A 26,150-nucleotide genomic window follows, 5' to 3' on the forward strand; every position below is an offset into this window, starting at 1 on the left:
TGAGAACCGAGCTGCACCCCCAAAGTTATGTAACAGCAGCTAAAGACCACCAGCACTTCTGACAACCTGTATAAATAAATTACTCCCATATGTTCATAACTGGGACATACAGAAAAAAAAACGAGAGCAGTTCTTTAGAAGGAAAGAAGAAAAACTTGCAGAGCTGTGTGTGTGTGTGTGTGTGTGTGTGTGTGTGTGTGTGTGTGTGTGTAAAGAGCTTCCTCCTCTCTGTTTTCCAGCCTGCTCACAGAGGTTGAGTTTTCACACAGTTTGACATTAAACGCTGCCGCAGCGCAGCATATAGACACGGCTGATGACGAGAGGCTCTGGGACTTTATTAGCCTCTGATTTCCATCATTTAGTGAGTGAATGAAATCAGAGTGAAGTCAACCTTTAACCATTGTAACTTGTAAAAACCACATCACAAATGCTTGATGGTAGGAGCACACTTATGGGGAGGTTTTTGTTGTTTGGAGACACAGAGTGCTTGGAGGATTCCCTTGAATGCAACGTTTTGTGTAAAATCCAGCTGATTCTGGTTACAGATTTTTTTCTGCATCTAACTTTGTACTGATCTGCTCCTGCTCATGTTTTGTCTCATGTGGGCACTCGTCTTCTCTCCTTCTCATGTCAACTTTCTCTCCTCTTCCCTCTGATTCCTCAGTTCCCCTCCCCCAGAACCAGCTGGTCTCCGGAGAAAAATGCAGACTGATGCAGACTTTATTTAATTAAGTATGAGCTGTCCTCATGGGGTGATTCACAGCATGAAAACATACCCCATCCCTTGATCTTTGAATACACACTTTGTACAGCCACCATCACATCGTTCGAGGCTGGTTGTTTAACCCTTACATACTGTTACCTTCACAACATGGTGTGTAAGGGCTAACACACACCGGGAGCAACTAATCGAGAGCTTCACAAGTTAAATCAGGGGTGCTTAAAGGTAGGGTCAGCAGGAATTTTCCTTATTTTTTTGTAAACACAACATTCAATCTGGGCTCCTCCTCCTTGGCTCAGTGCCAGCAGCAGCACACACCCACGACATCCGATCACGACTACATGAACACACTCACTGGCCCAGCCACCACCTGCAGCATCGCATTTCTGTGTTGGAGAAACTTGTGCACCTGACTTGGCATGCTAGCACAAGCTAATCACGGGTATTTGGCACACACCAACTCGCGTTGCTCTTCGTCCTGTGCTGCTCTGAAAGCAGTTAAGTTGAGCCAACCTTCCCCCTTGTTGAGTAAAAAGCTTTATCAGTTTGACGTTTTGTTTCACTTTGGTTGTGTTTCCCTTCCTCTGTGCTATTTCCACTATCGTAGCTGCTCTGATTAGCTCGTACTCAAGATCTTCACCATGAGAAGTCACACATGTTTAGGACGCAGTCACACTGGCCAATCGTGCCGTGCCTAGGCACGCTTCAGCCGTAAAGCACGTTTGGAATGGCCAGTGTGACCGCAACTGTACCGTGCGCAAGCACGATTCCCTCCGTGCTTGGGCACGCTTCGAACAGGTGGGCTTCGGCACAGTTTACTTCATGCATGAGCACATGCACGCAGACAGCGCGTGCGGTCCATTACGTATAATCACGCGAGCGCATCTCTCGACAGTCATTTTAAACAATGCAGGGTGTTAGAGGGCTGTGTCGGGTGAAAACGACTTGATATAAGTCCAAAAGTCTCTAAAGTTGCAGCAGTGCTCTCTGTGTCTCATTGTGCTGACTCTGATGAGATCGTGCTTCATGTAAACAGACACTTTACGATGACGTAGGGGGGCTGTGCGCGTGTCTGATACCCGCTAAAGTCTGGTTCATATAGGGGTAGTGTGACTGCTGGCCGTACTCTCCAGCTGGGGAACAGCGCTGCAGGGGGGCAATCGTGCTTAGGCACGGTACGTTTTGGATGGCCAGTGTGACCGCGCTCTTAGAGGCCTGTAGGGGGCGATGGAGGAGTATTATCCCTGTGAAGTTGCCATTTCATTTTTTTTGTAAAATCCTGCAGACCCTAGCTTTAAGATAGAGGACATGAAACAGATGTTTGGTGGAAACTCTAGGCTGCATGTTAGAAATATGGCTCAGTCAGGAAAAGTGTACCAAAAGTAAAGAGAAGAGATCATATCCCTTTAAGAATGTGCCTAAAGATACACGGCTGGAAGCAGAGTTTGAAGTATTAAGCTGTGGAACAGTGGCTACACTACCTGGAGGAAAGAGGAAGCTATGGACCACCACCACTAGGTCTCTGAAGAGGCAAGTGATCAAAAACCCTCGAGGGACTGCAGAAGATCTACAGGAGTTGGTGGCAGCAGGAACTAAGGGCACATTTTAACACTGAGGGTCTCTGTAGTCACACTTTGTGCTCAGACCATAGATATATGCCACAGAAGTTTTAGAATTCTGTTCTGTGGATCGATGAATCACAACTAGAACCGTACAGGCCTTTGGACCAGGAATGAAGCGTATGTCCATTCTGCCTACAGTGAAGCATGGCAGCGCCTCAGTGATACTCTGGGGCCACAAACCTGCAATGTGTGGAGGGCACTCATGATGGGGCTTGGATAAGTTTGCAACCGCAAGTCATTACAGGTGACATTTGATCAAATTTGAGAAGCATAGTGTCTGAGGTTTGAAGTCTGAAAACGATAGTTTACACAGTGATGTGTGTAGAGACTGTTGTTTCTGCTCAGGCCTCTCATTCAGAAGCTAACAACGTAAATTCTGGTGAGGTAAATGTGGTGTGGACCACAGGTTGAGTCAGTATAAGATAAAAACGGCTCTAATTTCGTGGTGCAGCACAGGGGGCGCAGGCCTGGCGCACCCTGCGCAGTGATAATTTCGTGTGCAGCACCACCGTGCGCTGCCAATTTGACAATTTGGTAGACCGTCTGCGCAGAGATGGGTGTGACTGCCAGGGGGAGTTGACCAGGGGGAGGTGTCAGCAGATTCATGTTGGCGCAGTGACAATTTTGCGCCAAAAAAGTGCGCTGAAAGCTCGCCAGCTCCAACCTGGTCTATCCTTGGCGCAAATCGGAGCGCACCCTCTGCAGCTGTAATTTGGTGACAGGCGCACATGTGCGCACATGTCATCAAAGCCTCAGAGGCAGGTTTCCAGAGTGTCAGGCACATTTTAATGCAATAAACAATCACAGCAATCACTATTTAATGTAACCGTCTGAACCAGCATATACATTTGTATCTATATTAACTGTCCCGTCACATCTGATGTCAGATTAAAGCCGTTTGTCATAATGGAAAGTTAACCTGACGGCAGCTGGAAGTTTGATGCACATCTTACAATTAAACAATAAACAGCCTTAACATCTGATACTGAGTATATATCTGGTTCTCTCATTTCATTTAATTCAAAGAAAAGAGGGAGAGAAAAGACGAAGAAAAAAGAGACAAAATATATGTATGTCACTCAGGATTTACCCGTGATTTCCCATATTTCTCTGTTTTAGTCTTTATTTTTAACCTGATCTAAAAAGATGGAGTACATTATTTTAAGGAGGATGAGGTGGAGACACCAGGAGAGTATACAGTATATCACCAAAGGTTCTGATATTTGGTGATGACAAACCAGGAGTGCAGGTGGATCAAAAGTATTCTGAATGGATAAGCCAGCTGTGTAACTGTCTCTTCATTTTGTACTCCTATTAATGACAAAGAAACAGATTACATCTGTCCCGGGAGCTGGCCCACAGGGTGACGCGCTTCGTGTCCTCCGACGCGCCCCGCTGTCCATTCTCCTGCTGCAGGGACAGCGGCTCTGACCGTCTCCGCTACCAGCACTCTCTCCGCAGTGCTGGGGATCAGTCAGACCAGTCAGACGCTGCGCCTCGGCGGCAGGGCATTTAAAGGCGAGGAGAGGCGCTCATTTGATTGGTGAAAACAGTGCTCGGCTGGGAGGCGTGGACACAGCTCTGCGCTCCTCTGCGCCTTGACTGCGCCTCTCTTGGCACTGCAGGAAATTTGCAAAGTGCGCTGGTCACGCCCTGTCTGCACGGCGAAGGCCGGCGCAGGGCAGGTGCACCTGTGCTTGCTGGTTTACGAAATTAGAGCCCTAAGCTGAGGATGTGAAAAATGCTAGCTCTTTGATGGTTTAGAGACACTCTGTAGTCCACCAATCAGCATTTCAGTCAATCCAGGAAATTTCAAGACTCCAGCTCAGTTAAACCTCATAAGAAATGCTGCATTAAAAACACGGGGTGAAGACATTTCATGGTTTGGAGTTCCCTCTCCATGAAAGCATCACCTGTGGTCAAAAGAGTTCACTGCTCCTGACTGACTAACTCCGAGACTTTCAGGTATGTTCCTTAATGAGCCACTGGTTCGGAGCCGTCTCCATTAATGAAATTCCAGCTTCATTGATGGAATCAGAGACCGTCAGGAGTGAAGGCAACAGTGGAGCCTTGGCATCCGCTTCTTACACAGCAAGAGATCAAATCTAGAGCAGCTTACCTCTGCTCCTAAAGAGACCCTCTTTCAAAGAGCAGGACACATCATCCATTTGCTCTAATAAGGCTTTCCTATAAAATAAACCCTGCCCCCCCGAAGACTTGAGGACTTTAATTTGTCTGTATCATCCTGAGTGACAGACGACTTGATTTGGTAAAATACCTCACCTGAAAATCATCTAAGTACATGAAACGGAAGTTTCAGTACTTCTTGTTGGAGTGTTACCATGACAGTCTCTATGCCATTAATGTCCCACACGTACTTAGAGCACTATCTGATGGGGCACAACTGAACTATCAAAATGTGCTGATTAAAAATGGAAGAAAACACAAGTTTAACAGGGTAACCAGAGCATGAGAGTGCGAGCGGAGTGGCCGAATTTTGAAAAGAGCCCAAAGCAGGGTTTATATTTTTATGGCCGGGGGGGTGAAGCGGGATGCCATCTTGCTCAGTTTCCACTCGTCTCTGCTCACACCAGAGTCTATTGCTGGCCAAGGTCTGGGCCAAAGTCCATTTAGGCACAAGGAGAATATGCCGGCACATGTTTTTGGGGCAAGCGACGTGAGTGTGGGACAGAGTGGCAATCTGGGTTGAGAGTAGAGTGGCATGGTGGGAGCAGAAATTCTCGCCACTCCACTCTGCTCATACGCTCTGATGGTAATGTTAGCGCGATCAGCCATAACTGTAATGGACGCAGCTTTCGGAAAAAACAGGGATAGCAAAGTTTGACAAGGCAGCAAAATCTGTCGGAACAAGAATTCCTTATAGTTAGGGGTGTAACGGTACACAAAAATCACGGTCCAGTACGTACCTTGGTTTTAAGGTCACAGTTCGGTACAGTATGGAACAACGCAAAACCATTTGCTTGTTTAGCATGTTTATTAAACCAAAAACTTGCCGAGGGGGGAGGCTCTTCAAGCTCCGGTTGGTCGTTGTGTCACAGTTCAGACACAAGCTCCTGTGGCTACGGAAGCTCTTTGATATTCATCTTCTGATTGGCTCACCGTGAGACGTCACGTCCACATGATATGCACATGATCGCAAAGCACAGACCACTTTCCTCATGAGTATAAAACGCCTTCCCTGCTCAGCCAATCATAGACGAGTACTCACGAGAATATTAAAGAGCCATGTGCAGCGGCTAACGTAAACTTACTGTACTCGTTCGATTACAGCACTGTACCGAACCGAACAGCCTTATGGAGCGGTTCAGCACAGATACATGTACCGTTACACCCTTGCTTATAGTCTCTGCTGCACAGACCCCGGCTACATGCGGCGGGGCCTGTGAGGGGGTGATACGGCCTCAGTACCGTACAAAGGTGAAAGGCCGAGCTACACTGTTCAGTCTGTATACACTCTGTGGTTGGGCCATAATAATAAGAACTTAATGAGTAACACTCGGGTCAGTACTCTGTGTTACATCCTTTGCTGCAATCATCTCCAGCTGTGTGAATCTGCATGGCACTGTAGGCCAAGTAGAAGGCATATACTTTATCTGGAACCTTCTTTTCTCTCTGCTTTTTTATATATTGTGAGGAAAGTAGTCAGTTTGGTTCTGTGCTCATGGCACAGAGGCTTTTCTTGCTGTATATACCATAAGTCTGTGAAGATATACGTTCCCCTTTTTTATTCTGATTCTTGTTCATCTACTCTCATTCTCCCTCATTCTCTGTTTTTGTAAACTGTAGAACGTTTAGGGTTAATGGAAGTCTACAGCGCTAAAAATCCCAGAGCCAGACCCCGCAGTGCTCACACAACACCACTGGGTCCAGAGAGAGCATTAAGAAAGGCTTAGACCCCCCTTTGAGTCTTAGCTTCCAGTAATTACAAAGTTGAAGAATTGTGATAGTGCAGAAAAAAGGGGCAGGATCCCGCAGCAGGCAGCTGTGTTTGACATGAAAGTGGAGTTGAGCCGAGTCTGCAGTGATGGAAACAGACATGTAGTGTAAACACATGCTCAGGGGCTGCTCGAAGCCTTCAGGGCTGATGAACAGTGAGACGCCTGCAGAGCTTTGCTATCAGATCCAGCTCTTGGGCTCCTGCCCTGCGTGGTATTTTCTAACACTGTCAGTTTATCTGCAGAGAATATGTTTTTATATCCTTTTATTCTCATCACCCTGGGTTTAAACTGTTTGGGTAAGACTGTGTAAGACTGTGCTGTGGTTTACATGCTGTATCAGAAAACAGGAGAGCACAGTTTGGATTTCTGCAGCCCTAATATCAGGAGAAGCTGATCTCACCAAACTTTTAGAGTTGTATAATAACACAGTGGCTTTCCTGTCATATTACACCTGGATTATCACTCTGCTTGTGCAGCTCACTCCATGAATTTGCAGTGAAAACTGTGTCACCGATACAAAGTACTGCTTCACCTAAGTACTCCTGTAAAAGTTGGGAAAACTTCAACCGTGGAAAGTATCCCAGGAAAACTGACCAGAAGAGCTATAAGGAAATACTGACTACTTCATTTTAACCTTTCTCTTTTCAGATCATGTGACAGCTTCTTCTTCTGTGTTCTGTTTTGTTTTCACAGCGCTGGAAGTAAAACAGATTACAGGAAGTATGATCAGATGCCAAGGGCTGCACGATTCTGGCAAAAATGTTCATGACTACTTCTTTTTGCTTAGAATCCAGTTCACTAATTCTCTGGCGCATTTTTTATTTTATTTATTCATTTTTTTATGTGCATTGCACTGGTGATCTTTGGCAAAACAAAAAAGAACATTCAAGTGGTCATTCATGGGTATTAAGAAGATTTGACTGATATCGGTGCCCTTATCGATGGGATGTTTCATCCATTCCATCAATTCCTCCAGTGAATATTCGGTAAACAAAAGTAAGCTTTACAGGTTTCCTGCCAACAACTTTACATTGAGTTTATAGTTAAATAAATATGAAATTGGTCTATGGACCTGGATATCTCTGGACATAAAGAAATGAAAATCAGTCAAAAACAGTGTTTTGCTTTGAAGGATGTGATTGACCCAAGTCTTGAGAATGGTTACAGCCTGCACCTGGATTTTCTGACGCCGTCCTGTCTGGAAAACATTTACCTGAAAGTTTCTGACATTTAGAGATTCCAGTATTGTTTACTGAGTCATTTTGGTGTGTTTTTTTGATGAAAGTTACAATTCTATTATGGAACTGATACAAGTTAACCACTAGCATATCAATGCAGTTTCCCGTACAAGTTAGCATCAAGCTTATGCTGTGTTTTTTATATTGCTTTTGGTACAAGATGAACAACATGTCGGATGTTTTGAACAGGATTCTTGCGTGAGAGAGTAAATGGATGGAATTGAGCTTATAAAGCGCTTTTCTAGTCATGGACCACTCAAAGCTGCTTTACACCACAGGTCACACTTACCCGTTCACACCCATTTGCTCTCACATTCACTCACTGATGGATCCAATTTTTACTATGTTAGCTATCCATCAGTATGGATAACACAGTCACGCCCTTTCATACCCATTCACACACCACTGACACAGCAGTGGGAGCAACTTGGGTTTAAGTGTCTTGCCCAAGGACACATCGCCATGTGTCGCCCAGAGCTGGGCTTGAACCTTCAACCTTCCCATCGCTGACCAAGCGCATTCTCCAACTGCGCCACCGCGCAGTAACCTTATTCCTTTGCGCCTTCGATTCTTCAGTAAAAATTCAAGTGGATAATCCTGGACCAGAGCTTTCTCCAGAAACTGTTGTCAACCAGCTAAGCTGGCCCTTTAATGGTCAAGCACATTTAGATGTTTATGAAAATTACTTAATTGCTATTTTCTAATGCGTCTAAGCTATAATTACACACTTCCATGATTTTTTTCTGAACATGATCTTTATTTTCAGATTTACACTCTGTATCTCTGGGGATATATTAGCCATTTGGGGGTATAAACTTAAAATCTTCAATTTTTAAATATGACATTTTTTAACTTTTAAAACATTTAAAAACAAATATTTAGCTTCCCTTTAGATCTAGCACACAACTTTTTGAAAAGAGCGAGTTGTTAAATCATAAAGGCGAATGATGTTGATGGATTGAACTGTTTTTTAATTCTGACTGGTTTTCCATGCCTGCCCCTGATTGTTAATACAGCGAGCGCAGCACTCAGTGTCTCCTCTGTTGACTGCAGCAGCAGCAGGCTCATGAGTTGTAAAGATGCCTGATGATTGGTTGAAGGAGAGTGCAGCAGCGGTGCTGAGCTCAGGGGCATTTATTCGCAGTGAAGCCCGTGAAATACAATGCATCAGAATCGTCCGTGTTTAGAAATAAGATCCACACGTGTGAATGGAGATCACAATCTTTTAGCGCCTGATCATCATGCAGCTCTACCAGATCCAGGGAAAGTAGCTGTAGCTTTTGAAGTCCACCGTCCGTGGAGTAGAAGGGGGATTTATCCAGCTGTGTGTGTTGCTCCTGGTGTTATGAACGTTAAGTTATGAACACAGACATAATGGTGTTTGGGTGCCAGATGTTTAAAGTCTTGACTGGAATGATTTTTGGTGCCAGACTGGCTTGTTCAAGTGTTTTGGTAACAGCTGATCTCCTGGCATGTAAAATAAGCGTGCACACAAATCCTTCAGAAACTGCACTGAGCAGCATATCTGCTGGGGAAACCTCCTTACTAATGAGAGGTCAGACCAGCTGGTTCAGGCTGTGAAGAGAAAACAGCAGAAAGGTTGCAACAGAGCTCTGCTTAAAAACAACTGGAAGTTGTTTAAATCTTGAGAAAATGAAACGAGGGTCAAAATCCTGACTGCGTCCCGGCTGAAGTTTTGCGCAGCTGAATGCAGCGTCACCTTCTTCCTGAGGTCAGGCTGCTGGTTGGTTCACGTCACTGAGAGCATTTTCTGTGACACATTTTAAGACAAAAGATAAACAGAGCATGAGGTTGTCACTACCTGGGAACTGAAGCTGACAATGCAAACCTGGCCCACCTGTGCATGTGAAGGATGGATCAGCAGAGGGGCTGGGTCTCTGTCCAGTGGAGAGATCAGCAGGGCTAGTGTGCTGACTGCTGGTATCATGTCAACACAAACCAGAATCTGGGTTGTTTTGTGCACCTTGTCTGAGCAAGGCACCTGGGCTCCAGCTCAGAGCAGGAGGAGTCAGTGCTGTGTAGCAGGCTGTGGTAATCCAAAGGAGAGTGTGTTAGAGGAAGCTTTCTTTCAAAGTAGCCTAAGGTCTGAGTCTACACTCTAGGTGCTCAATAGAAATGAGTAGCGCAGCAAAAATGATTAACATATCAATCTTATTGCTCCTAAAAAAAGGGCTTGACAAATACCATTGGATGTAGTACCACATCCACGAACATAGGGGGCACTGAAGCTGGAGAATTATATGCCATAAAAAACAAAACAAAACAAAACAAAACAAAACAAAACAAAACAAAACAAAACAAAACAAAACAAAACAAAACAGAAGGGCCTGGACGATGTGCCTTACTCCTGATTTGTTACTTGTACAATTTTTTGGGTGCTGATTGATTTAATTGCAATTCATCAGTATTTACGATTTTCAGTTTAATTTTTTAACACCTGACTGTTTGAAAAAGTTGAATGATGATGATGATGATGTCTACAGACTACATCAGGAGCCATATTTAAAAAAAAAATGCTCATCACATTGAGCCAGTTTTTAGGATTTATTATTACTAGATAGTCGAAGAAAAACATTTTGCCCTCTGCTGGAGAAAAGCTGTAACTTTTTCCAACCTTGACTTTTAAACAAAGGCCAAAATGAAAGATCTAAATCTGAACAAACAAACAAAAAAAGATTACTGAACAAAAGAATTTAATTTTTAAGATTGTGAAAAAAAAATAATAAAAAAAATGTGATACTGATGTGAAACTATTTTTCTCCCGCTCCTATGAAAGATACAAACATGCACTAGTTGACGTGTTGGCAGGAAGATCCAGGTGTGAGTGCAGTCATAGACAGCGTCCTGCTCCAGACACGAGTCTGATAGTACAAGCATTTGCCTCTGTTACTGAGTCCTTCCTCAGCTGTAAAACCAAGCACGGCCCGTGTAAGGACGCCTGGTGTTGGGTCGAAGCTTATTCTCCTCTGGTACAGCTCGTCTTTCCCTGGTGTTTCTGTTTCACCTTTCACTCAGTCATCGTTCTTTCTGTTTGTGTCTGCAGGGAAGAAGAGGGAGAAGATGCCCAAAGCAGGGGATGAAGGTCGTGGGAAGAGGAGCGCCATCCGCCTTCATGAGGCGTATACAGTGGAGACAGTGGTGGTGGCGGACTCTGACATGGTGCAGTACCACGGTGCAGAGGCGGCTCAGCGGTTCCTGTTGACCGTCATGAATATGGTAACAACCTGAACCACTGATGTAACCCCCGACTTCTTCTCACCTCTGCTCAATACTAAAGTGATGCTTCAGAGGGCTTAATGCAACGTTTCTGAAGTGTTACCCACAGAGGGGCCCGGTCAGCGCGGCCCCTCGTTGAGAAGCCGGCCGTCTTGGAGCAGTAGGTCTTTCACTTCCCTTAGTGAAGATAGTCTGACAGATACCCCTGCTCTTCCAGATTGTACTTTGGTTCTCCTTTCATTTCACATCCTGTTTTTTGGTTGTTCTCCTACAGCCGCGTCGATCACAGCTGCTCTGCTGAATGCAGCTTAACGGCAATCACCAAAACTGAGAAGTGGTTTTAAAACTCCAAATAGGATTTCTTGTGAAGCATTCCCAATAAACATCAGGCAGCTGATGGACGTGCAGATGAAGTCTGTACCTCGCTTGTCAATCCAAGACCAAGTCTGGACATCCACACAGCGTCCAAATTAGGTCTTCTGACCATGACCCAGAACATAGTAGAACATTGTCCAACATTTGTCGGCTTTTTGGCGTCTAAGTGAGCCCACTGTGCAAAGAGACGTTTAACAACAGGGATGGGTATCTGTCACTTTCCAAACAATACCCATACCCAGTGACAAGCACCAATTGGTACTGGTACTTAATGGTACCAATTTTCAGTACTTTTGTGTGTGTTTATGCTGATAAATACTAATTTGTCAAAAAATAAAATCTCAACATTTTTCAATTCAACCTTTTTGTTTCTTAGTTAATAAATTTGAGATGTTGTGCACACAGTGCTTCCCCTAGGTTTACAGCCTTAAGGGGGCAGTGACATTGTCGACAGGGGAGGGGGGTATATTTCCTTGTCTGTGTGTGTGTATCTGTGAACACGTTGGGACGGAATTTCCCTATGAGGAGAAATGTGAACGTGACGATGTACAAATGACACCGCGTCATGTGAGTTAGATGAACAACATAAGACTATTCAGCCTCTTAAAAAAAAAAGAGGGTACAGACCTGATTTATAGGTGGGAACTCTAAATCCCTTCTGCTGTGGTCTGGTGCTCAGTGGAAGGGAAAATGAACTTGATTGGCAGGGGGGGCTGGCGCCCTCCTATGCAATGGTGGGGGAAACACTGGCCATAAACCACAAGTAGAACAAAAACAATGAGACTACTTTTTTTTAAGCTAACTCTTATACAGAGGTTCTGTGGACGCCATAACTGCACGTTCAGTAGACGCTGGAAAAAGACGTCGTCTGGAGACAAAAACAAGACATCCAAAACTGATGTGGAAAGAACGTCCTCTGGATGTCCCCCTGCTCAACGGGTTGTGCTGGACACAAGGATCAGATGTAGGCAGAGTTAAACAGAAGGAGGCAGAGCAGGAAAGAGGAGAGGTGCAGGTGTGTTTGGGGGGAGGAGCTGGGGGGTGGGGGAAAGATTAAAGTAGTTCAGATCAAAAGAACAAGCCCACAAAACCCCCGACCAAACACACTCATCTCATCTTAACGCGGAGCCTTCAAACAGCTTGTGTGACTCCACCGTGAGCCTGGAGCTTCAAACCCAGGATGTTTGAGCAGGAACTGGTCACAGTCACAGGAAACAAACTGTCGGTGGCAAAAGGCAGGATTGACTAAAGCTCGGTTCATCCCTGCTTTTTTCAAAGCCGTTCCACAGTGAGAGGTGGGCAGCTGGGGCTTGATGAAATATTTGATTGAATGACGGTTGGAAGGTTGAGGGTTTGATTCCCAGTGTCCACCTGCTGATACATCTTTGGGCATGACACCTTAACTCCAAACCCTACCTACTGCTGTGCATTCAGTGTGTGAACGTGGTGTGAAGGCTTTAAGGGACATGAAAGCTGAAGGGCTTTGAGTGGTCAGAAGAATATTTTAACGTTAGCAGGCACCACCAAAAAAGCTGACTTGTTATTTTACTGCCAAGATGAGCAACTTCTTCTGCAAGTTTAAGCCTCTGAGCTCAGGGAGGCGCTGTGGAGCACTTGTTGTGTTGTGTTTGTTTGTTTTGTTGACTGTTTGAGTGTTTCTATGTCTCCTCCTCCTGCTGGTGAAATCGTTTGGTGCTCCTGTCCCCCTGCAGGTCTACAACATGTTCCACCACCGCAGTCTGGGAGTCAGGATCAACATTCGTGTCACCAAGCTGGTGTTGCTCCACACCCGTCCAGTAAGCCAGACTGCTTATCCTATCTGACCTCTGTTCAACTGTCAGCACATGCTGCTCCACCCTGTGTGTGTGTGTGTGAGAGAGAGAGAGAAAGACTTGAGCCCCATTTTTTTAAACATCTGAGATTCTCAGAAGTCTTCATGTAAAACCCCTTTTCCCTCAGTGTTACAGTACCTGAATGAATACCTGGTCATGGTGAAGATGAATAAATGTTTTCTTCTCTGGAATGACCACAGTAATGGCAAACATTAAAACACCAGAGAGGAGGAAATGAACTGTCTTTGTCTTCAGGATAAGCTGAAAGTGGGCCATCATGGTGAGCGCTCTCTGGAGAGCTTCTGTCACTGGCAGTACCAGGAGTTTGGGGGACCGCGGTACCTGGGCACCAACCATGTTCCTGGTGGGAGAGACGACGTCCCGCCTGTGGACACGGCTGTGCTGGTCACAAGGTACGGAGTCAGAGCTTCAGATGGATGACTGTCTGTGTCGCTGGGGTCTCACCTTCCCTCGCCGCTCTTTTCACACACACTAGCTCAGACGTCTCTGTGGTCAGGTTAGTTTGACTGTGTTGTTCCAGGACTGTATGTGATCTGTCATTGGACAGTGACCCTTCTGTCACACTGTACTCTTGGTCTTGAAGAAGGAACCTCCTCACTCCAGTCATTGACACGTACGGTGTCAGATCTTAAACGGCTCTACATGGGTGTGACCAGCTGCTTCCTCCTTACAGAAACTCTGCTGTTTCATCATTTTCTCCTGATTTTTCACAGTAACACTGTAACAGAGTGGGCAGGTTTTTTGTGTTAGATAATAGGCATGTGTTACTGTTAAGATGAGTTATTTTGTGTTTGAGAATTACAAGGTTCAGTGAATGCATCAGCCGCGATGGGCGGTTTAGCAGCCAGCATCTGCATGTTGTGTTTTCTGGGAGCTAAGCAGAGAGCCAGGTGTTATTGGTAGTACGGTTACAGCTAATAGTAGCTGATTCTAAGTGGTTCAAATAGGGATGCGAATCGAAAACCTGTTCCTGTTGAGAATCGATAAGAAATGTTTCAATTCATCAATATCGTTAGCCTTTGTGCTTAACAATTCCCTGATCAATTCAGGATTTTCAGCTTCAAGTTTTACTGAAGAACTGACCTCATAAAGAAATGTACATTACTCTCTCTCAGGAGATTCATATTCAGTACATTCAAAATGGTATAAATCACATTATTTACCAAAATAACAAAATAGCGCAAACTTGATGCTAACGTTTATGGAAAACTGCAGCGATATGCTAGCAGTTAGCTACCATCAGTAGAACTTTTGCTTCAGAGTAGAATTTCAACTTTCATCACAAAAACATATCACATCAACTCTTTGTAAAAAATACTGAGAATTTCAAACATCAAAAGCTTACGGTGACTGAAAGGCTCATGGCTGACTTCATAACTACAGAAAGCTTCCAAACAACTTAAACCATTGCTATAACCACTTTGAGACACTAGATGGCCTACTTGAATTATTAATATATTACAACACAGTACATCAGCGTCACATTGAATGCAATTTTTACCTTTTTTCTGTATAATTACGCCCAGAAATGTCCAGACTCAGGGACCAGCTACATTTTATTCACTTACAGTATAAACAGAATTAAATGTTGTTGACACAGAAAACCTGTAAAGCTACTTTTTTGTACCAATAAAATTTACAACAGGAGTTGATAAGGGAATCGATAAATAATCAGATCAATAAGCAAAACTGATAAGAGCATCGGTGTTGACAAAATCTTATCAATTCCCATCTCTAGGTTCAATAAACCGTGATCATCAAACCTGGATGAAGCCTCAGGCCTTGTACACACATAGACAGTTTTTAAAAAATACTTTTGTCCACATGTAACCAAACAAATCCTCTGATAAGTGGGTCTCAAAGCATCCCAAACACATAGGGGGCAGTGTTTTTAGGTGTGAAACCTGTGTGGTCCAAGCAGAATAAACCCCTGTCATCCAGCTGTGATGTTTGAGAACCAAAAACTCTTTCCTGGTCTATACATGAAATAGGGCTGAATTATTAATCAAATGACAACATCCCTATGTAACAGAGTGCAATTTTCAATTCCCAAAGGCTGCAATTAAAAGATAAATAAAAAGTTAAAGGAGCAATCTACACATTTTCATATTTCAGTGGTTGAGCCAAATCTTTGTTTTTATTTCCATTTCTGCACTTTAGTTTGTGTTTGTGTTAGGAAATGGCACAAACACAACAATCCATCACTGTTTTTGTTCATAAGCACTCTTTACTATAGATAGATTGCATAAGTATGTATTTCATTGTTGCAAAAGAATTAACATCCTTTCATCAAAGATGTTATTTTGAGTCAAAAATGATTGCATACCATACCATATTTCATCACAGCGTCACAAGCCTGCATTTAGTCCCCTGTGACTCGTATAGGCTTGATAACCACCTTTAAATTGTGCCCAACAGTCACCTGTCCACAGTCATCCCGTGTTTGTCAGCAGACAGCAGTCATATAGTCTAGGTTAATATAAACTAGACCTCTCGTTGGTAAACATTCAAACTCCTTTCCTCCAATCCTCTGTTTTCATTCTGTCCCTTTTTTAGGAGTTTGATTAGATCTTTGACTGAAACATTTACAAAGCCAGGACCCTTTTATGTTCACCTGCAGATAATTAATGATGCCATTGACGTGCGTTAAACCTGCTGCTTTTCGAAGTTAATGCTCTGATCATTTTGAGATTTAGACAGTAAAGAAATATACATTAGTTTTTCTGAGAACACCCTGAACTCTGACCATGATTTGTGAAAGTAGACTGAGGGGAGGGAGACGTGACGACGATGGGTGATCGAACAGAGCTGCACGCTGCTGGGACAGACATGACTGAGAAGGTGTTTGACTGTTACCTGGGGAAAGCTGAGTCCTGTCTTTCTCTGTAATTCCCTCTGTTCCACCAACTAAATCCTCCATTCAGCAAAAATCCATCCACTGAAGAGCAGAGCAACATAACAAAACTGCATAGAGGTGCGCTCTGACAAGCAGGGGCGGACCAGACTTTTTAGACTGGGGTCTTTTTAGACTGGACCAGGGCACTGACTTATGCAGGGAGGCATGAGTTTTGTGTAGCCCACACTTTTAACCTTAAAAAAAAAATAGACAGAAACAAAGTGTTTTTTTTTTTAATCATTTAAAAGTAGAATATAACTGAACAGTGCTGTAGTGCACTGAAACAGTACTGTACACGCTTTTCCTAGCAGTATTTTTAAATTCAAAATGTATAAAATGGTGCAGGTTTCAATGTGAAGAAGAGCTGGATCTTCAATACCAAGTCAAATAGAGGTTACTCTTATTACATGTTTGATAGAATTAAAACAAAACTGGTTTTGAGTTATCTCTGTCATTTGTACTTATTGTTTTCTTTAGAAGGTTGGGGGAAAAAAAATTGTCAGAAAATCATAAATCGGAGCTTTTATTTTTAGGCCATATCGCCCAGCCCTAGCCTGAAGTTAAATCAGTCAAGTACAAGAATTCAAAATAAGCTGTATTCACATGAAAGTTTTTAAAACATGACCAAAGCCAGTGTAAAAATAAAAGGATTAAAAAAACTCATCAACAATCAAACACATATTTAGAGCAAAAAAGGGATATAACCAATCACAGATAAATTAAATTGTGAAATAAACTAAAAACAACAAAAATAAACTAACTATATTTACATGGACATAGGTGTTTTTTGTAACCTAATATTACCTTATTGATTTATCAGATCATTATTTGTATCAGAGGACGTGTTGAATCAGAAACTGTTCAAACTGGCGTTCTCCATTTATAACACCATCAGTAAACCAAGGCTGACTGACTCAAGTTAAAGTGGTGTTGTTTTGGACAGGAGACAGTGAGGCTCAAACCCCAGGGATGCTCTGGTAAAGCTCATGAACTCTGACCTCGTCCAATTAGCACCTTCAGGTCATGACACCGTGCCTGCACAATATCAGGGTGTGACATCAGACTGTGGCTGTCACAACAGCCAAAACACACCACTCCTCCACTCAGCTCACAGTCCTCAGAGTTATTGGTTATTGTGGTTAATCAGGGTTTAATGAGGTAACAATGAACTAAACTTCAACAATATCAAAGATGGAAAACCTCCCTGAAACCTTACCCTCAGCTACAGAGATCATAACGTGCTGTGGTAGTCGGTAATACCCAACCTGTGTATGTGTGTGTGTGTGTGTGTGTGTGTGTGTGTGTGTGTGTGTGTGTGTGTGTGTGTGTGTGTGTGTGTGTGTGTGTGTGTGTGTGTGTGTGTGTGTGTGTGTGTGTGTGTGTCTTGGTTGAGGCTCGGGGGGGGGGGTCATATCATGTCCCCTCGGTCTGTCAGTGAAGCAGATTTGTTCTTCTTCCTCATGTTTCAATCCCAACAAGCCTGCATCTGGCACAACACGACACATTCCTAATTCAGGATTAGCTTTTATAATCTACCAGGAATCCTTTGGTTTAAACGAGCACTCATGTCTGCTGTCAGATCCTATCCTGTCTCCTCTTGCTGCGGGGGGGAGGGAGGGGCATGAATACAGTGGCCTTTTGTTCTGGAGCCATGGAGCAGGAGGAGCAGGAGGAGCGGGAGGAGCGGGATGCTGCCAGCAGCAGTCAGGGTGAGACAGAAGCGGCAGGCGGGCAAATTAAAGCGTGTCACAGCGCTCTCTGGTTTCCTTTTATGCCTGGACGCCCGGTGTGTGTGTGAGTGTGTGTGTGAGTGTGTGTGTGAGTGTGTGTGTGTGTGGCTACTGTAGCCAGAGAGGCTCATGTGGATGACATGTCTGTAACAGCTTATTAAAAGTCTCTGTGAGGGGATTAACCTGGCCTGTGCTGGTTTCTGCTCTGTCAGACAGGCTGCACCACTATCATCCTGCTGCCACAGGAAACAGGAACAGGTCTAAGCCTTGGCTCCCACCAACAGGGATCAGGTCTTCAGAGAGAACTCAGATCATTTATGTCCACTGAACCATCACGAGCCAGGGAGACTTTCCCTCCCAGAAAAGTCAGAAATCTGTGTTCATATCTTCTCCAGAGCTCTCAGCTGGATCAATGTCTCCTCCTCTTCCTCCATGAAGTGTTCCTGGATGAACTCACCTGCTGCTCCCAGCTCCCAGAGACTGACCACAGCTCAGTTTGATCACCTGTTGGCTTGGATCAGCCCCAGGTTTCTCTGGTGGACTGAACTGCTGCCTTGTCTCCTCTGTTGAGTGACAAAGTTAAATCTGAACGGGGATTCATGTAAAATGATTTCAGCACTTCTGGGGGAAGAAGGACGACTGAAGCAAACAACGTGGTCAGATATTAAAATTGATTGACAAGGATCATGATCAGTGTAACACTTTTAATCGATTTAAAGTACTTAACAAATGATCAGAGCAGCTGTCATACAAACGATGAGACCGCCCAGCATCATAAAGTCTGACTCTTTGTTTTTCACTTCAGCACTTTGAAGAGCAGTGAGGAGTAACAAAATCATTTTATGCTTTTATTCCCAAATGTGAGCCAGAATTTCTTGTCAAAAATAACAACCACTCAAACACATTTTTCTCTTCAGGAACGTGCGTAAATAACGCTAACTTGTTAATCATGAAATAATAATGTGAGTTTATGGATGACAACAAAAATTAATTTGGGCCTTAAATAGATAATCTGGATGAAAGAGCTAGCACATCCTGGTGGATTAACCATCACAGAAACTTAAAATCTTTTGGAATTCAACAGCTGTATTTTCAGCACTATACATTGCTCCGTATCAAAAAAGAAATGCACCATGAAGAATAAAAAACATATAAAAGTCACACTGGACTACACATGGTATTTTATAGAATGGTTTATTTTGTAAGGGTGTTTCCAGAGAGAACTATTTGCATTTAACTTTGATAAATAAGTATTTGTTAAAAGAGAGTTTTAAATTTTTTCCCCATGACACCTCATATCTCTGACCATAGTTGAGTTTCAGTTCTCTTCTCTACATGTGCTCCCCCCTCTTACTTCACTCATCCCCATCCTCCCCTGCTTTACTGGGAGTGTTGTTGGTAAAACTGTAGCAGTGTGAGCTTCTTTGAGCTTCATTAAAAAAAATGATTAGCTTTTAAAAAACTGTCTACGACAGAGAAAACAGACGACACAAGTAACATTGCATGATCTGGAGCTAAACACCAGGAGCTAAACACCAGGAGCTTAACACCAGGCACTTGACACCAGGAGCTGAACACCAGGAGCTTAACACCAGGCACTTAACACCAGGAGCTGAACACCAGGCATTTAACACCAGGAGCTTGACACCAGGAGCTAAACACCAGGAGCTAAACACCAGGAGCTAAACACCAGGAGCTGAACACCAGGCATTTAACACCAGGAGCTAAATACCAGGAGCTAAACACCAGTAGCTGAACACCAGGCATTTAACACCAGGAGCTGAACACCAGGAGCTTAACACCAGGCACTTAACACCAGGAGCTGAACACCAGGCATTTAACACCAGGAGCTTGACACCAGGAGCTAAACACCAGGAGCTAAACACCAGGAGCTAAACACCAGGAGCTAAACACCAGGAGCTAAACACCAGGAGCTGAACACCAGGCATTTAACACCAGGAGCTAAATACCAGGAGCTAAACACCAGTAGCTGAACACCAGGCATTTAACACCATGAGCTAAATACCAGGAGCTAAACACCAGGCACTTAACACCAGAAGCTTAACATCAGGAGCTAAACACCAGGAGCTAAACACCAGGAGCTTAACACCAGGCACTTAACACCAGGAGCTTGACACCAGGAGCTAAACACCAGGAGCTAAATACCAGGAGCTAAATACCAGGCACTTAACACCAGAAGCTTAACATCAGGAGCTAAACACCAGGAGCAAAACACCATGAGCTTTACACCAGGCACTAAACACCACATGCTAAACACCAGGAGCTAAACGCCAGGAGCTAAATACCAGGAGCTAAACACCAGGAGCTAAACACCACATGCTAAACACCAGGAGCTAAACACCAGGAGCTAAATACCAGGAGCTAAACACCAGGAGCTAAACACCAGGAGCTAAATACCAGGAGCTAAACACCAGGAGCTAAACACCAGGTGCTCAACACCAGGGCCATCAGGGCTGTCAGCGCTGTCAGGACCGTCAGGGCCATGGAGATTCTCTCTCATCAATATTCCTCAAGTGTGTATCCAGTGATCTTTGTCTATAAAGGAAACACAGCTCCTCATTTATTTGTCATAGAAGTCACATCTGACCATGAGCAGCAGAACCAGCCAAACAATGAAAGAAAGTGGTCTGATAGATTTGTTAAGCACTGTGTTTGATAAATTATTTGTAGTTTAATGACTGTAATAACCATCCAAAGGCAGCACAGGCCTCCCTCCCCATGTGCTTCATCCAGGAGACGCCACGTTTACCGCAGCACAGTCCTGGTTCATTTAGAGCGCATGCACAGTGGCCCTCTGAATTTAACAGCTGATTGTTTAGTTATGTCCTAACACTTAACACTGCTAAACTAGAATTTCCCTTTAGCTACCTCTCATTTTAGCCATTTAACTTTCACTTTCTAAATGCATGGGATATGAAGTCTGTTTGATTTTTAACCCTTTAACATTCCACCCAAGAAGAAAATAAACTTTTCACAACTTAAGAGAGGAGCCACGTGTGAGCTGTGCGCGTGTGTCAGGGGTGTGCTACTGTACTTTTCACACCCATGTTTGATGAACCAGATTTTGATCATCTGGTTCATCCAACAGGATGAGTAGTGTGGTACACACTGCCACCACAGTAAGACCAGCCATCACAGCGTTCAGCTCAGGAAGAAAACTCAGGGTGATGCAACAGGAGAGCTGAACATGGATGAAGGTATCAGCTCATTTTGGGTCTCTTTAATAAAGCTCTAAATCTCTTCAGAGTGTCTATTTCTTCCTCTCTCTCTTTCTGTCTGTCCTGGTTTCTCCTCTGTGGTTTGTTCCTTTGTGTGCAGCCCCCCCGGCCGTTTACCTCTTGCTTTGTCCAAACGTGTGTCAGATTCACTTCATCTGACCTGACCGTCGAGCAGCCGTTAACCAGGAAGACCAGAGCGCAGTCACTCACACAGGCAACAACCTGAGTCTGAGTCTGAGTGTGTGTGTGTGTGTGTGTGTGTGTGTGTGTGTGTGTGTGTGTGTGTGTGTGTGTGTGTGTGTGTGTGTGTGTGTAAGGAGTAAGGAGTAAGGAGTAAGATAAAGTTAGACTCCAACCACCAGAGAGATGTATGAACAGGGATAGTCTGGAAGCAGAAGTCCTGGTGTGAAAACATGAAGACGGTGAATTTACCAGAAACCTCTGGGTTGATTTCAACAACAGTTCAAACTGTCAGCCTGGACACGTCTTTGTTTTACATTCTTTTCTGTGGTTAGGTATGTTAGTTATTAGTTGTTGTGTTTATCAGTTAGTTAGTTAGTTAGTCTGCAGTTATTGGTGTAGTAGTGTTTGCCTGTTTTGCCTTTTCCCATCATACTTTGGGCTAGACTGGATGACCTGCTACCTAAACTTGGCACTTTTGTTGTGGTAGGTATCTGGATCCTGATGCTTAAAGTGGGATCAGCTGCTCTGTGTTTTTTTTGGTCATAGCTGCAGAGGCAGTTGCAGCCTGCTGCCGTGCAGGCTGAACGGGTACAACACAAAGGAAAGTTCCCAGAATGTCTGAGGCAATGCAACGTGTAGAGGGGCCTGGGGCTTATACGTGATATCAGACACAACACTGATAACAGCAGGTGTTTTCACACAGCTCTCTGGTTCTCAGACGGTTGCTTGGGCCTGATCTTATAAAAGTTTGTGTGTTCAAACCTGATAACGCGTGCAAAGCTGATTTGTTAACTGCCATCTATTTGGCGTGTTTACCTTCATGAATTTGCAGAATAAATGCAGATTACCTGAACCCGAAAAACTCTGGCAGGAGGAGATGTTATTATTGAGCACTCACAAAGTGAAGTATGGAACCTGAAACTGTTAGCTGCCTTTGTGTCTATTTTAGCACGTTTGAAACGTTGTGCACAGCGTTATGCACAAATGGCTGAGGTCAGTGTGTCGAGAAGGAGGCAGAGGTGCAACGCCAGGCAACGAGGAGGGAGAATCTTCAGTTTTTCACTCATCTAAAGACTACATGGTGACAGCGGGTAGCACCCCCAAAACCAGCATCTGAACAGGGTGGTCTGCACTATTTTTCACATATTATCAATCAAACACACAGTCATAGTAGATCACCCACAGCTCGTGCAGTTTTTAGTTTGCTTACAAAATTTAGCACTCCTTGTTTTGGATCTCAGTAGATCAGGTCCTGTGAGTTGGTGAAGGTGCAGATATGTTGAAAAGTCTTCATTGTATCACTTTTAGAGTAGTACCATGACTTTCCTGCTGGAGTGGATGAATTCAGACCTGGACCTTTGTAATTTCCTAAGCTTGTGTCAGATTTGAGCTTCCTTATCTGAGGAAAAAGCTACTTCCTGTTTCTTGACCAAACAATGATAGTTGAGGCCTTGCTATGACCTCAGACTTTTGAAAGGCTGCTCATGAATTTTCTACATTCAGATATCTACAAGCTGTAAACTTGTACCAAGCAGGTCAGAGACTGCTCTATCCAAAGGGGTGGATTTGGCATTTGTCCAAAAATATCTTAATATCTGTAGAAAAACAATGAAAAATAAAATAAAAACTTTCTTAGTGAAACTGCTAGGCTCATACAGCCCACTAGTGGCTGCTATTAAGTGAAAGTGCGCCGGCCAACATTTGATGATGATGGTTTTTCACCAGGCAAACGTGTAAAAAATACAACACTTTTCATTGAAGCTGTCATTCTTGGAATGAAATGATAAAAACAACAGTTGTGGATACAACAGGACCTGGCACCACTTGATGGTAAGACCTGAACAGCGCTGAGAGATTCCATCAGGGTCCTCTCAGCCTTGATGCACGGGCCCTAACAGACGCCACATTGAGCTGTTTGCAGAGGGAGGAGCGTTTCTGTCTGTTTGTCCTGCGTGCAGGGAGACAGTATCTGCAGCCAGGTGGAAGCAACATGAAACCTGTTAAACAATGGGGGGTTTGGATCTGTTCAGACTGACTGGGCCTTTTTAAGGGTCCTCAGCTGAAGTCCTTCAGTAGCAAACAGAAGCTCTCAATACGCTTTCTGGGGCTGGGACGGCTGATCTTCAGTGCTTTGGGTTTTTCAACACACAAACCGCCGACTCCAACAGACACGAGGCTGGGAAATCTTTAGCCATTGTCAAAAACAAAGCACTGTTTTTTTCCCTTTATGTCGGGTCTTTTGCACTTTATGGAAAACCTGCTTTCATTAAATTGACAATATAATTTTACGGTTTGGCCAAGCCCTCCTGATCCTGGGTTTTAACAGAGGAGTCACGTCCAGTGCTGTGAAATGAAGCCCCAGCAGACGGACTGAAGAAGATGCTCTGGAGGCTGGCTGCAAAAATCAAAGGCACCCTGTTTATATCCATGTCAAAATGTCCTTTAACAGCAGAACTTCATGTCCTGGTCCTGAAAGCTTTTTGTTCTGAGTTAACCCAGTTCTCTATTTCCAAACTCTGTGGTTTCTCAGCTCTACATGCTGAATAAGGCATGTGACTATGATTTTATACATACATTTTTTTTAACTTTAGGCAGTTCAAGTTTGTTGAAATACTTCACTAATTTAAGGATGAAAAGAATGTGTGCTAAAGGTGTCACGCTCCTACAGGCTTCACCTGATCCCTGCGTGTGTGGATGTGTGTGAAACAGTCCTCTGAGAATCACTCAAACATTTGGAGATTTATTAAAACATGTTTTTGTCAAAATCAAGGATAAACAGAGTACAGTATACAGATCACTGTACACGTATTTGTTTCTGTGGATGTCGTCTGTGTCTTTCTCTCTGAACTCATTGGCCGGGGCTCAGGCTCTGGGTTCACACGAGTCTCCGTAGTTACGACTGTGTAGTGAGTAAACCTGTCTCTGTTTCTCTTTCAGGACAGATTTCTGCGTTCACAAAGACGAACCCTGTGATACTGTGGGTGAGTAGACCCAGTCTGTTCTGTCCCGTTATGTATTCATCAGGAGAAATGTGCTCTATGTACAGAAACACTTTAAAGTCAGAGGGGGGGCTTACCAGCCGTGGAGTAAGGTGTGTTTCTTTGTCAGTAGTTTTATTCTGTGCATTTCACTCAAAAAAAAAAAAGTTTTCTCTCCAGTTAGTGCATGTTACTCCTACTATTATTTCACCTGATCAGACAGGTGTAATAGAAAATGGTGTCTTCTTTTCCATCATCAGACACTTCTTTGATATCCTTTGTGATCCCACTCCAACTCAGGTAACAGGGATCAGGGATTGAAAAAGTAGATTCTATTCTATTCTATTCTATTCTATTCTATTCTATTCTATTCTATTCTATTCTATTCTATTCTATTCTATTCTATACCCTGTGACAGTTGAACCACTTTCTCTAGCTTTGACACAAAGCCCCCTATCAAGGGCAGCTGTTGAGGAGGCTCAGAGCCTAAAGTTTCACTCGATGCTGATGACGTGTTGTTGTACGTACCAGGAGTTTCATCTTCACTTACAGAATTTGGAACAATATCTGGACACAAGGTAAACTTTCAGAAAAGAGAACTTGTGCCGGTCACCCACTTGAAAAAGACAAACTGAGCATCAACTTTTTTTACAATCAACTCAATAAGGTTAAAGTACCTGGGTGTATGGGTAATACTGGACTTATAGATTTATATAAGGGTATAATTTACTTTATCTCTGATCAAGTCTTCACCAGGGCATTGGGACTCATTACCTCTTTCCTTAGAAGAAAAAAATTAACGTGATTGTGTTTTTACCTACTTGAACATTAAACTCTTTGTATTCCTGAATTTCAATAATTCATCACTCGTTTTCAGTTCACAGAAATCAGATTCAGATTTTAGTTTCATCTCTGTAGAAGAAGATTTTTGCAGATGTGCTCAGAAGCCCTGAGAGTCTGCAGGAGCACTGGTCTGGTGCGGAAACGTACAAACTGGAAGTGAACATTAGGTTTTTGGAATGTAAAGAGTTGAAAGTCAGGGAAGGTTAAAATATAGTTTCAAAACAAAAAACTTCAGTTTCCAAACATCAGATTCAAACATGAGTGTGGGATGAATGGATGGAGCTTAAGGGACACAGGAGAAAACTCACGGTGAATGGTTTGTCATCCTCCTGAATTTGGTCAACCGAGGATTCTCACCTTTGAGCTGCAGGACTCTGAAAGCTAAGGAAAGTTTTTTAAAGTAAACTAAATGAATTAGTAAAGCTGATATGTGTTCTCCTGCAGTACCTGTGTGTTTCAGAGCTTTGTGACAACACGCTGACTCACTGCAACAGTCAGCACATTATAACACATTTACTGAGAGCAGGCTGCCAGAGCCTGTTCCAGAGCCTCTCTGTGTCTGTATTACGTAATGCTGGAAGTCTTCCACCCACCGTTGGGATTTATGCTGGAAGTCAAAGCACTGGCTCCATCCCAAAAAGTCAGAGCAGTTTTCTTCTGTGCTTGTTTCCCCATCTGACCACATGAGCTGGGAGTGTGGTTTGTTTTGGCTCCGTTGATTCTATGAGAGTTCCCTGAAGGCAAAAACATTCCCTGAATAACAAACGACATTCCCTGAATAATGAACGACATGGACAAGGAATGAGAGCTCCAAACAAAGCAGAGCAGAGTCCCTCAGAGTCCCTCAGGGTCCCTCAGAGTCCCTAAGAGTCCCTCTGAGTCCCTCTATGTCCCTCAGGGTCCCTCAGAGTCCCCCAAAGTCCCTCAGGGTCCCTCAAAGTCCCTCAGGGTCCCTCAGAGTCCCTCAGAGTCCCTAAGAGTCCCTCTGAGTCCCTCTATATCCCTCAGGGTCCCTCTGAGTCCCTCAGGGTCCCTCAGAGTTTCTCAGAGTCCCATCAGAGAGCAGAGTCCTCACAGGTTTCTGTCATAGAGAAAACACCTTTGGGCAGAAACCAGATAGTGAACCAGCAGGGAGGACTGAGACTGTCTCACTGCACTAGCACCTGAGGATCAGGAATGGCCTCTCTGCATGGCATTTCATACATCTCTCTGGACATGAATCAGCATGGAAGCATCCTTTGGAGGGGCTTTGTCCACACCGTCAGCATTAATACAG

The 26,150-nt window shown here is 43.9% G+C and overlaps 1 protein-coding gene across 1 annotated transcript in view; it reads left to right on the forward strand.

Moving 5' to 3' along the window:
• The window catches only part of adamts17 (ADAM metallopeptidase with thrombospondin type 1 motif, 17), a 95,388-nt gene that overhangs the window by 13,619 nt on the left and 55,619 nt on the right, over window positions 1–26,150 (forward strand). The window contains exons 4-7 of the mRNA XM_074665576.1: window positions 10,605–10,777; window positions 12,865–12,948; window positions 13,240–13,397; window positions 23,991–24,034. Of these exons, the coding sequence (XP_074521677.1) occupies window positions 10,605–10,777; window positions 12,865–12,948; window positions 13,240–13,397; window positions 23,991–24,034 (459 nt within the window). The remainder of the gene's footprint in view (window positions 1–10,604; window positions 10,778–12,864; window positions 12,949–13,239; window positions 13,398–23,990; window positions 24,035–26,150) is intronic.

This window comes from Halichoeres trimaculatus, unplaced genomic scaffold (assembly GCF_033239565.1).
Source record: "Halichoeres trimaculatus isolate MK-OKI-2021-1 unplaced genomic scaffold, fHalTri1.1 fHalTri1_scaffold_3, whole genome shotgun sequence".
Classification (NCBI taxonomy): Eukaryota; Metazoa; Chordata; class Actinopteri; order Labriformes; family Labridae; genus Halichoeres; species Halichoeres trimaculatus.